General features: G+C 42.0%; 1 protein-coding gene across 2 annotated transcripts in view; it reads right to left on the reverse strand.

Annotated features, from left to right (window-relative positions):
• The window catches only part of LOC121004858 (disintegrin and metalloproteinase domain-containing protein 9-like), a 97,976-nt gene that overhangs the window by 25,164 nt on the left and 58,796 nt on the right, over positions 1-14,016 (reverse strand). For both annotated transcript variants that reach the window (XM_040437251.1, XM_040437250.1), the window contains exons 11-12: positions 7,699-7,783; positions 7,500-7,624 (exon numbers count right to left, since the gene is read on the reverse strand). In XM_040437251.1, coding sequence (XP_040293185.1) covers positions 7,500-7,624; positions 7,699-7,783 — 210 coding nt within the window. The remainder of the gene's footprint in view (positions 1-7,499; positions 7,625-7,698; positions 7,784-14,016) is intronic.

A 14,016-nucleotide genomic window follows, 5' to 3' on the forward strand; every position in this document is an offset into this window, starting at 1 on the left:
TAACATAACACATAAAGAAATTACTGTTTCTAGCTGCTAGTCCACAGTCCACAGTCCACAGCAGCTAGAAACAGTAATTTCTTTAAAGGGATTCTGTCACCAGGTTTGACCCCTGTCAGCTAAAAATATGCTGATGTTCAGGGCGTCTTCACAATTCCTAATGTGGGCTTATAAATGTCATCTGTGGGCTTATTTAGCTAAAAAAACAGCTTTTACTAACCTGTCAGTCAAACAAATAAGGTGCCCAAGGGGATGTTAATGGGTGCAAGATGCCCGCCGCACCCGCCGCCGTTCGTGCCCAGCGCCGCCTTTCTGGACTTCTGCACCGCCTCCTAATCCTCTGTGCCGCCTCTCGCTCTCCCTCCCTCCCCCCTCCTTCTGCTGTAAGATCTCGCTCTGCCTGATGCGCCCGTGCAGACTTCTCCATTTGGCTTCTTACAGCGAAGTGCACATGCGCCGGCACTTCGCTCAACCCCTGTATGCGCGAGATCTTACAGCAGGAGGAGGGGGGAGGGAGGGAGAGCGAGAGGCGGCACAGAGGATTAGGAGGCGGCGCAGAAGTCCGGAAAGGCGGCGCTGGGCACGAAGGGCGGCGGGTGCGGCCGGCACCTTGCATTCATTAACATCCCCTTGGGCACCTTATTTGTTTGACTGACAGGTTAGTAAAAGCTGTTTTTTAGCTAAATAAGCCCACAGATGACATTTATAAGCCCACATTAGGAATCGTGCAGACGCCCTGAACATCAGCATATTTTTAGCTGACAGGGGTCAAACCTGGTGACAGAATCCCTTTAATGTGTTATGTTATTTAGACACAGCTCTCAGCATGCTTAGCCAGCCTTCTATCTGACTGACTAAGCATGCTGAGTGCTGTGTCCATAAATCATAACACAGCTCTATGGAAATTACTGTTTCTAGCTGCTGTTGTCCACAGTCCACAGCAGCTAGAAAACAGTAATCTTCATAGTCATGTTAAATGATCACTATAGTGTCAGGAAAACAAAGCGGTTTTCCTGAGACTATAGTGCCCTGAGGGTGCCCCCACCCTCAGGGTCCCCCTCCCGTGGTCCCCCTCCATGTTGCCAAGATAGACGCCAAATGAAGGGGTAGTTGCAGGAACAAAATACTTTAATGGTATCGATAAAATATATATGTAATTAAGACACTGAGTGCAGTTCCATAAAAAGGCCCAGCAAAATCCTCAGCACCAGGCCCATGATGCTCTTAATCCGGCCCTGGGTGAAGCACCCTCTCTGACTACTGCCTTCCACTGAGGCTTTATAGGGCCAAGTAGCCATACCCACAGTCAGACACACCCAGTGCACACACACACTAGGAAGGAAGTTAACCCTTCCAACACCAGGGAAGGGAAGACAACAACTTAAAGGGGAAGTGCACCCAACACATATAACACCCCTTGCACACTGATAAAAGGCACACCTATAAAGAGAGGTTGCCAGGTTCAACCGCATGCCTACTGCAGCAAGCTGCCTAGCACCGCTCAGGCTTCTCTGCTGCCACATACACAATGTTGCCAGCGGCAACCACAGGTGAGGCAACATACTATAGCCCTCACCTGTGATTGACAACAACACCAAGACCGCAGGCAACTGCATGCGGTTACAGGAGTCACGACCATGACCAAGGGTCGTGACAGCTATTATTTTCCCTTATAACCATGTTATAAGGGAAAATAATACAATCTACAGAACACTGATCCCAAGCCCGAACTTCTGTGAAGAAGTTCGGGTTTGGGTACCAAACATGCGTGATTTCTCACGCGAGTGCAAAACGCATTACAATGTTTTGCACTCGCGCGGAAAAATCGCGGGTGTTCCCGCAACGCACCCGCACATTTTCCCGCAACGCACGTGTGAAAGAGGCCTTAGGCCTCCAGCACGCGACCATTTCTGTTTTTGCAAGACGCAAATCGCGGATCCGCAAAATACGGATACTGCCCGTGTGTGTTCTGCATTCTGCAGATTGGTATGTCTTGTTAGAAATGCAATATTTTCTATTTGTTCTATTTTTATTTATTTTTTGCGGGGCCAAGGAACAGAAATACGGATGCGGGCAGCATATGGTGTAGTGTCTGCATCTTTTGCAGCCCCATTGAAATAAATGGGTCCGCATCCAATCCGCAAACAAATGTGGATCGGATGCAGACCAACTCTACGATCGAGTGCATGAGGCCTTAGGCCTCATTCACACATCTGTGTCCGTGATGATGTCAGTGACAAGATGGTCAGTGGTTCATCTGTGAAGATGTCTGTGAAGGATCTTGTGTCCGTTTTTTGTCCTTCATGTGCCATCTGTATTCCATGGACACTGCTAGGCTGAAAATTAATTTCAAGAGCATCTCCAAGCAACAATCCATAAAACATGGACGAAACACCCATGCCATCCATGTCCATGTTTTTTCACGGACCCATAGACTATAATAGGCGTGGATGCCTCTTTGTGAGAGGGGCATATGTAATCCAATACTTCCAAGCATCCTCATATGCACTCTAGGGCAGCATTATTAGAGTATATGTAATATACTCTAGGGCAGCATTATTACAGTATATGTAATATACTTTAGGGCAGCATTATTACAGTATATGTAATATACTTTAGGGCAGCATTATTACAGTATATGTAATACACTCTAGGGCAGCATTATTACAGTATATGTAATATACTCTAGGGCAGCATTATTACAGTATATGTAATATACTCTAGGGCAGCATTATTACAGTATATGTAATACACTCTAGGGCAGCATTATTACAGTATATGTAATATACTCTAGGGCAGCATTATTACAGTATATGTAATATACTCTAGGGCAGCATTATTACAGTATATGTAATATACTTTAGGGCAGCATTATTACAGTATATGTAATATACTCTAGGGCAGCATTAATAGAGTATATGTGATATACTCTAGGGAAGCATTATTACAGTATATGTAATACATTCTAGGGCAGCATTATTACAGTATATGTAATATACTCTAGGGCAGCATTATTACAGTATATGTAATATACTTTAGGGCAGCATTATTACAGTATATGTAATATACTTTAGGGCAGAATTATTACAGTATATGTAATATACTTTAGGGCAGCATTATTACAGTATATGTAATACACTCTAGGGCAGCATTATTACAGTATATGTAATATACTCTAGGGCAGCATTATTACAGTATATGTAATATACTCTAGGGCAGCATTATTACAGTATATGTAATACACTCTAGGGCAGCATTATTACAGTATATGTAATATACTCTAGGGCAGCATTATTACAGTATATGTAATATACTCTAGGGCAGCATTATTACAGTATATGTAATATACTCTAGGGCAGCATTATTACAGTATATGTAATATACTTTAGGGCAGCATTATTACAGTATATGTAATATACTCTAGGGCAGCATTAATAGAGTATATGTAATATACTCTAGGGAAGCATTATTACAGTATATGTAATACATTCTAGGGCAGCATTATTACAGTATATGTAATATACTCTAGGGCAGCATTATTACAGTATATTTAATATACTCTAGGGCAGCATTATTAGAGTATATGTAATATACTCTAGGGCAGCATTATTACAGTATATGTAATACACTCTAGGGCAGCATTATTACAGTATATGTAATATACTCTAGGGCAGCATTATTACAGTATATGTAATATACTCTAGGGCAGCATTATTACAGTATATGTAATATACTCTAGGGCAGCATTATTACAGTATATGTGATACACTCTAGGGCAGCATTATTAGAGTATATATGTAATATACTCTAGGGCAGCATTATTAGAGTATATATGTAATATACTCTAGGGCAGCATTATTAGAGTATATATGTAATATACTCTAGGGCAGCATTATTAGAGTATATGTAATATACTCTAGGGCAGCATTATTAGAGTATATGTAATATACTCTAGGGCAGCATTATTAGAGTATATGTAATATACTCTAGGGCAGCATTAATAGAGTATATGTAATATACTCTAGGGCAGCATTATTACAGTATATGTAATATACTCTAGGGCAGCATTATTACAGTATATGTAATACACTCTAGGGCAGCATTATTACAGTATATGTAATATACTCTAGGGCAGCATTATTACAGTATATGTAATATACTCTAGGGCAGCATTATTACAGTATATTTAATATACTCTAGGGCAGCATTATTACAGTATATTTAATATACTCTAGGGCAGCATTATTACAGTATATGTAATACACTCTAGGGCAGCATTATTACAGTATATGTAATATACTCTAGGGCAGCATTATTACAGTATATTTAATATACTCTAGGGCAGCATTATTAGAGTATATTTAATATACTCTAGGGCAGCATTATTACATTATATGTAATACACTCTAGGGCAGCATTATTACAGTATATGTACTATACTCTAGGGCAGCATTATTACAGTATATGTACTATACTCTAGGGCAGCATTATTACAGTATATGTGATATACTCTAGGGCAGCATTATTACAGTATATGTGATACACTCTAGGGCAGCATTATTAGAGTATATTTAATATACTCTAGGGCATCATTATTAGAGTATATATGTAATATACTCTAGGGCAGCATTATTAGAGTATATATGTAATATACTCTAGGGCAGCATTATTAGAGTATATATGTAATATACTCTAGGGCAGCATTATTAGAGTATATATGTGATACACTCTAGGGCAGCATTATTAGAGTATATGTAATATACTCTAGGGCAGCATTATTACAGTATATGTAATATACTCTAGGGCAGCATTATTAGAGTATATGTAATACACTCTAGGGCAGCATTATTACAGTATATGTAATATACTCTAGGGCAGCATTATTACAGTATATGTAATACACTCTAGGGCAGCATTATTACAGTATATGTAATATACTCTAGGGCAGCATTATTACAGTATATTTAATATACTCTAGGGCAGCATTATTAGAGTATATTTAATATACTCTAGGGCAGCATTATTAGAGTATATGTAATATACTCTAGGGCAGCATTATTACAGTATATGTAATATACTCTAGGGCAGCATTATTACAGTATATTTAATATACTCTAGGGCAGCATTATTAGAGTATATTTAATATACTCTAGGGCAGCATTATTACAGTATATGTAATACACTCTAGGGCAGCATTATTAGAGTATATTTAATATACTCTAGGGCAGCATTATTACAGTATATGTAATATACTCTAGGGCAGCATTATTACAGTATATGTAATATACTCTAGGGCAGCATTATTACAGTATATGTAATACACTCTAGGGCAGCATTATTACAGTATATGTAATATACTCTAGGGCAGCATTATCACAGTATATTTAATATACTCTAGGGCAGCATTATTAGAGTATATTTAATATACTCTAGGGCAGCATTATTACAGTATATGTAATATACTCTAGGGCAGCATTATTACAGTATATGTAATATACTCTAGGGCAGCATTATTACAGTATATGTAATACACTCTAGGGCAGCATTATTACAGTATATGTAATATACTCTAGGGCAGCATTATCACAGTATATGTAATATACTCTAGGGCAGCATTATTACAGTATATGTAATATACTCTAGGGCAGCATTATTACAGTATATGTAATATACTCTAGGGCAGCATTATTACAGTATATGTGATACACTCTAGGGCAGCATTATTAGAGTATATTTAATATACTCTAGGGCAGCATTATTAGAGTATATATGTAATATACTCTAGGGCAGCATTATTAGAGTATATATGTAATATACTCTAGGGCAGCATTATTAGAGTATATATGTAATATACTCTAGGGCAGCATTATTAGAGTATATATGTAATATACTCTAGGGCAGCATTATTAGAGTATATATGTAATATACTCTAGGGCAGCATTATTAGAGTATATATGTAATATACTCTAGGGCAGCATTATTAGAGTATATATGTAATATACTCTAGGGCAGCATTATTAGAGTATATATGTAATATACTCTAGGGCAGCATTATTAGAGTATATGTAATATACTCTAGGGCAGCATTATTACAGTATATGTAATATACTCTAGGGCAGCATTATTAGAGTATATGTAATATACTCTAGGGCAGCATTATTAGAGTATATTTAATACACTCTAGGGCAGCATTATTACAGTATATGTAATATACTCTAGGGCAGCATTATTACAGTATATGTAATATACTCTAGGGCAGCATTATTACAGTATATGTGATACACTCTAGGGCAGCATTATTAGAGTATATTTAATATACTCTAGGGCAGCATTATTAGAGTATATATGTAATATACTCTAGGGCAGCATTATTACAGTATATTTAATATACTCTAGGGCAGCATTATTAGAGTATATTTAATATACTCTAGGGCAGCATTATTACAGTATATGTAATACACTCTAGGGCAGCATTATTACAGTATATGTAATATACTCTAGGGCAGCATTATTACAGTATATGTAATACACTCTAGGGCAGCATTATTACAGTATATGTAATATACTCTAGGGCAGCATTATCACAGTATATGTAATATACTCTAGGGCAGCATTATTAGAGTATATATGTGATACACTCTAGGGCAGCATTATTACAGTATATGTAATATACTCTAGGGCAGCATTATTAGAGTATATGTAATATACTCTAGGGCAGCATTATTAGAGTATATGTAATACACTCTAGGGCAGCATTGATCTCTCCTAGTAACAGGCCCCCATTTAAGAGGAGCTGTCACCTCTCCTGTCTGTTTTAGCAAATGCTTGCCTTCCACATGAAATAACAATGCATTGTGCCATCCCCCTGTTATTCTTCCTGGAAATTACAACCGAATATTACCATACCCCTTTTTAAAGGGGGTAGGCCATCAATGTCAGATAGGTGCAGGTCACACCTCTGGGACCTGCTCCTATCTCCAGAACGGGGCCCCGAAGAGAAGAAGAGCGCACCGAGCACGCGTGGCTTGCTCTATTATTTGCTGCTATGGGACTTCCAAAAATAGACACTTGGCTAGTTTTGGAAATCCCATCGGGGTGACTGGATCTTTCCATTCACCGCTATGGGACTGCCAGAAATAGTCGAGCCACCACTTGGCAATTTTCTGAACTCCAATAATGGTGACTGGATGGTGGCCACACATTCTTGGTGCGCTCTCCTTCACTTCTGTGGCCCATTCTGGAGCTGGGAGGGGGTCCCTGAGGTGGGGCCCCCATCTATCTGACATTGATGGCACATTCTAGCAATACGAGGAGCAGGTCTCAGGGATGGGACCAGCACCTATCTGACATTGATGACATGTCCTAGCAATATGCCATCATTGTCCCAGATTGGAATTTCCTTTAATGGGGCATGCCCCTACACAATCTGCCCCTCACTGCATCATACCGTGTGGGGATCGTTAGAGATACTGACATTGATTTCCATCAGCAATACTTACTTGTCTGAACTGAACATGACAGAGTTGCTGGGGCATCGATTATCATCGTGGCTCATTCCAAGGACGTGCCCAAGTTCATGAGCGACTACTGTGGCATGTGACGGTGGGGAGGCTCCAACATCGAACTGCATAGACAGATCCACAGTGAGCATCTGGTAAAGAGCTGCAAAAACTTACCGAGGCGTCAAACTTTACTTACTGCACTAATGGAAGTGGCATAACTCGGTGAACATACTGTGCCAACAAATGCCATGCCAATCACACCACCGAAAGAACCGCGCCCCCTGAAAGCAATAAGAAATTCATTATGTAATGTAATTAGGTGTTGTATGGGTATTTTAAATAATTGTTATTTGACATGCTGAAGTACTGATTGGTTCTGTCCCCTTGAATTATTATATAATTTATTAAAGCCCAAGCGGGACTGTTAACCTAACTTGACCCAGGTTTGGAATAAAATTTAAATATCACTTTTATTAATACAGTTTAAAACGTCTGTGAGCCTGGACACAGATTTAAAAGCCTTGGTAAGCCAGTTAAGTCACTGACCTCTAAACAGGTGGTGGCCGATAGTGGCTGACACTATGTCAATAGCTGTCAGACCTGAGACTGTGAGTCAGTTAATGCACTGACATTAAGATGGCTTAAATCAGCAGCACGTCGGATCTAACACTATACTGCAAGCCGTCTGCTATACAATGGTGAATGACTTGTTTCACTGACATCCACATACATCTGAGGCATTGCAATCTTGTCTAACACGATGTCAATAGCTGTCAGAGCCACAGTCACACTGCATACACTGCCCTGCTCTGCTGGCTGACTAAGGCACCTTTCACACGGGTGCAATGCGTGAGGTGAACGCATTGCACCCGCACCGAATCCGGACCCATTCATTTCTATGGGGCTGTTCACATGAGCGGTGATTTTCACGCATCACTTGTGCGTTGCGTGAAAATCGCAGCAAGCTCCTCTTTGTGCGTTTTCCAGAAGCGCAAGTGAATGGGGCTGCGTGAAAATCGCAAGCAAGTGCGGATGCGGTGCGATTTTCACGCACGGTTGCTAGGAGACAATCGGGATGGAGACCCGATCATTATTATTTTCCCTTATAACATGGGTATAATGGAAAATAATAGCATTCTGAATACAGAATGCATAGTACAATAGGGCTGGAGGGGTTAAAAAAATTTAAAATAATTTAACTCACCTTAATCCACTTGCTCGCGCAGCCCGGCATCTCTTCTGTCTTCATGTTTGCTGTGCAGGAAAAGGACCTGTGGTGATGTCACTGCGGTCATCACATGGTCCGTCACATGATCCATCACCATGGTGATGGACCACGTGATGAGCGCAGTGACATCATCAAAGGTCCTATTCTTCAAAGAAGAAGACAGAAGAGAAGTCGGGCTGCGCGAGCAAGTGGATTAAGGTGAGTTAAATATATATTTTTTTTTAACCCCTCCAGCCCTATTGTACTATGCATTCTGTATTAAGAATGCTATTATTTTCCCTTATAACCATGTTATAAGGGAAAGTAATAAAATCTACACAACACCTAACCCAAACCCGAACTTCTGTGAAGAAGTCCGGGTTCGGGTTTGGGTACCAAACATGCAGATTTTTCTCACGTGGGTTCACAAACGCATTACAATGTTTTGCACTCGCGCGAAAAAAATTGCGCATTTTCCCGCAACGCACCCGCATCTTATCCGGGCCAAAAACATGACCCCCGTGTGAAAGAGGCCTAATTGTGAACTACACTGGGATAGCAGACTAAGGCCCCTTTCACACGGGCGAGTTTTCCGCGCGGGTGCAATGTGTGAAGTGAACGCATTGCACCCGCACTGAATCCAGACCCATTGCGGACAAGAATAGGACGCACGGATGCGGAAGTGCGGATCCACAAATGCGGATGCGGACAGCACATTCGGGCCCCATTGAAAATTAATGGGTCCGCACCCGTTCCGCAAAATTACGGAACGGATGCGGACCCATTTTGCGGACGTGTAAATGGACCCTAAGGCCTCATGCACACGGCCGTTGTTGTGGTTGGCATCCGAGCCGTATTTTTTTGCGGCTCAGGTGCGGACCTATTCACTTCAATAGGGCCGCAAACGATGCGGACAGCACTCCGTGTGCTGTCCGCATCTGTTGCTCCGTTCCGTGGCCCCGTAAAAAAAATATAGCATGTCCTATTCTTGTCCGTTTTGCGGACAAGAATAGGCATTTCAACAATGGGCCGCCCGTTCCGTTCCACAAATTGCGGAAGGCACACGGGCGGCTTCTGTTTTTTGCGGATCCGCGGTTTGTGGACCGCAAAAAAACAGAACGGTCGTGTGCATGAGGCCTAATACTGTCACTGAGATGCGATGCTCTGTTTCAATGTGATTATTCACTACACATAGGCCGACTACACTGGAATGGACAGACAAACATTAAAAGCTGTATCTGCCCCCCGACATGTTTCACCAGTAACCTGGCTTCTTCAGGGGTTTGGGCAGAATTGCAGTTCTGCCCAAACCCCTGAAGAAGCCAGGTTGCTGGTTAAACATGTCGGGGGGCAGATACAGCTTGGACTTTAATAAATGATGTAGTCAATGTAACTTTACCAAGGTCTAGGTCCCTATTGTTAAAACTTTAATTATTATCTAACCTTCTATTTTCCATGTACGGTAATGTAGTGAGTTAGGGATAGTTAGTTAACATATACAAATCCATTGTTCTGTGTCAGATGATCACCAGGCCACATTCCAAAGTGGTTAACTCACAGGACATGCATACTGTACACTGAACATCCTTAGGAAGAAGGGATAAAAGGTATAATACACCTTTGTGCACAAAGACAAAGTACTCAGCTCCAACGAGAGCATCATTTAGGTAGGATGTTGTAAGGCTAGTTTCACACTAGAGGCAGGGGACTCCGGCAGGCTGTTCCGGCGGGTGAACAGCCAGTCGGATCCGTCCTGCCGCTAGTTCACATGTGCCCCCGGACTGCCGCTCCTTCCCTATTGACTATAATGGGGGCGGGGGCGGAGTTCCGGCGGCAGCACGGCAGCGCACGCCGGACTTAAAGTACTGCATGCAGACATCTCTTATCACTTATCTCCTGAGAACAAAATAAATAGGCAGCTCGATCCTTATCTTTTCCCAGAAATCAGGGTAGAGTCTGAGATGCAACCACACACATCAGATGATTGGCCAAACCCATCAAAATCAGCTGGTTTGGCTGAAAAAGATCTAATGTGAATGCTTGGATAACTGCACTCAGCTAATAACAGTAGACTGAGTGTTAGATAATAATCTGGTTTTGTTGCTTGGATTAACCTACTGTATCGCTACACTTTTTCAGTGTGTGAAGTAAGCGGAGCCTCCAGAGAAAACCTTCCCAAACACAAGAAGAACATACAATCTCCAGATGTTGCTCTTGGTCAGATTCAAACCCTGGACTCTTAGGGCTCATGCACACAAATGTTTTTTGCGTTCTGTATACGGGCCGTATTTTGATTCCGTATACGGTCTGTATACGGAACACACTGTGTGCTGTCCGCATCTGTTGCTCTGTTCCGTGGCCCCACAAAATTTATGAGGCATGTCCTATTCTTGTCCGTTTTGCGGACAATAATAGGCATTTCTATAATGGGCCTCCTGTTCCGTTCCGCAAATTGTGGAAGGCACATGGGCGGCATCTGTTTTTTGCGGATCCGCAATTTGCGGACTGCAGAAAACGTCACGGTCATGTGCATGAGCCCTAAGGCCTCTTTCACACAACCGTTTTTTTTTTCCATTTACAGGCAGTTTTTTGCGTTCCGTATACGAAACCATTCATTTCAATGGTTCCGCAAAAAAAACAAAAAACGGAATGTACTCCGTATGCATTCAGTTTTCGTATTTCCGTTTTTCCGTTCCGTTGAAAGATAGAACATGTCCTATTATTGCCCGCAAATCACGTTCCGTGGCTCCATTCAAGTCAATGGGTCCGCCAAAAAAAAAAAAAAAAAACACATACGGAAATGCATCCGTATATCTTCCGTATCCATTCAGTTTTTGCGGAAACATCTATTGAAAATTTTATTCCCAGACCAATTTTTTCTATGTAATTACTGTATATTGTATATGCCATACGGAAAAACGGAACAGAAACGGAAACACAACGGAAACAAAAAATGGAACGGATCCGTGAAAAATGGACTGCAAAACACTGAAAAAGCCATACGGTCGTGTGAAAGAGGCCTAAGGCAACAGTGATAACCACTGGGCCACTGTGTACAGCTAAAGAAGCCACATAGTCAACCATAAGTGCATTGACTTGCATGTCATTTTTAAAGAGTCAGTATACTTTCACACAATTTCATTTAATAGAGAATGGTGTAACTAGGGGTCTCACTTCCACCTAATTTGAGGTTCACTGACTGTTGTCAGGCAAGATCCATCCCTATTAATAGAGACACAGAAGACAGCTGAGAGGAAGTGGGGATGTGTCAGAAGAACTAGCCGAGATCCTGAGCCTGATAAAACAACTGCTTCTACACTGCTTCTGAACATTATAAGAGCCTCCTGTGTGTGATTTCCCCCTCCTTGTCTGTTCCGTGAGCTCCAGAGCTGAAAACAAACATAGTGGGAAGTAAGGGCTCATGCACACACGACAGTATTTTGCGTTCAGTATACTGGCCGTTTTTGTAGTTCAGTGAGCGGTACATATACTGAACCATTCATTTCAATGGTTCAGCAAAAAAAACGGAAGTGTCTCCGTGTGCATTCCATTTCAGTATTTCCGTACCGTGAAAAGATAGAACATGTCCTATTCTTGTCCGCAAATCACGGTGCTTGGCTCCATTTAAGTCAATGGGTCCGCAAAAAAAAACGGAACACATACGGAAATGCATCCGTATGTCTTCCGTATCTGTTCCGTTTTTGCTGAACCATCTATTGAAAATGTTATGCCCAGCCCAATTTTTTCTATGTAATTACTGTATAATGTATATGGCATACAGAAAAACGGAACGGAAACAGAAACACAACGGAAACAAAAAACGGAACAACGGATCTGTAAAAACTGGACCGAAAAACACTGAAAAAGCCATACCGTCGTGTGCATGAGCCCTAAGGGAAAGAATGTCACAGCAGTACAGTGCTGGCAGATTTCACAGAAGGGAGAAACCCCTGCTTGTGATAGAATTGCATCTAGCTGTGCAGCTGAAACAGGGAATAATATGTCTGAAAGGGACATTAGGGAAGCCTAAAATAGACTTGTTCCTTCACAGTTATGATTGCACAGCCATTATGCAAACTTTTTATGAAAATTCAGGTACACTTTAAGACCAGAGGGGCTGTAAATATTATATGTATAACAGATCAGGTAAAATGAACACTATTCTGTACATTCTTTAAAAAATTATCCTGTGAAGAGATATGACATTTACTTACATAGTATGGTGTGGCCCGGTTTAGTGTATAGCAATTTGCATGTCCACCTACTGAGTTGAGTGCTGGTGGACACACATGCTCAGTCACCATTCCCACAGTGGTATAATTGAACAGAAATCAATACAAATCTTTTCTACCTTGCTTGCCAGTAAAGAACTAGAGCCAAAGTAGTAGCACAGCAATCTACAGCAAAGCTAAGCAGGTTTCTTCTGAGGACTGGCTTGTGAGGATACTGACTGGGGAACTTACTGAGGACTATATGTACTACATCTGCCAAAGGAGACTGACTGAGCGTTATTGTCACGGCGGACGTGCACTCAGACTCACAGATAAACCACCAACCAGGCTCTAGGCGAGAGGCAGGGGAAGGGTCACCTCCTAGCTAATCCCTGACCTCTCTCCCTGCGCTGCTCAGCCCACATGCAGACCTTGGTGGTAGGTATGATGTGTCCCCGTGCCTGGGCTGAAACACCCTAAATTCCCTGAGATGGTGAAGAGGGGAAATAGGAGCAGCCTGCTCGCACAGAACCTGGATGGGAGAGATGACACAAAACAACCAAACTTGAAACCACACTTATCTTTCTGAGCTGGAACAGACAACCTTCCTTCCTAGCTTCCAAGACCAAAGTGATTCCTATAATCCGCTCAGAGCACTGGGATGGAGTGCTATTTAAACTAATGACCCCACCCAGTGCACCTGATGAGAGGCGGATCCAGCACGGCTCCAAAACAAAACACTAAACTCGTGCTGCTATTCTGGTCAACCTCCGCACATAGTCAGGGCGGGGCATGACAGTACCCCCCCTTCTACGGGTGACTTCCGGACCAACCTTATCCGGATGGGACCTATGAAAAGCCCTCACCAGTCGGCTGGCGTTGACATCCAGCGCCGGAACCCACGTCCTCTCCTCAGGGCCGTATCCCCTCCAGTGCACCAGGTACTCAAGGGAACCCCAAAGAATTCTACAGTCGAGAATCCTGGAGATCTTGAATTCCAAGTTTCCCTCGACTAGAACAGGAGGAGGAGGCAATGGCGATGGTTCCACCGGTTTCACGTATTTTTTTAGTAAAGACCTGTGGAACACATCATGGA

Source organism: Bufo bufo, chromosome 6 (genome assembly GCF_905171765.1).
Source record: "Bufo bufo chromosome 6, aBufBuf1.1, whole genome shotgun sequence".
NCBI classification, from domain to species: domain Eukaryota; kingdom Metazoa; phylum Chordata; class Amphibia; order Anura; family Bufonidae; genus Bufo; species Bufo bufo.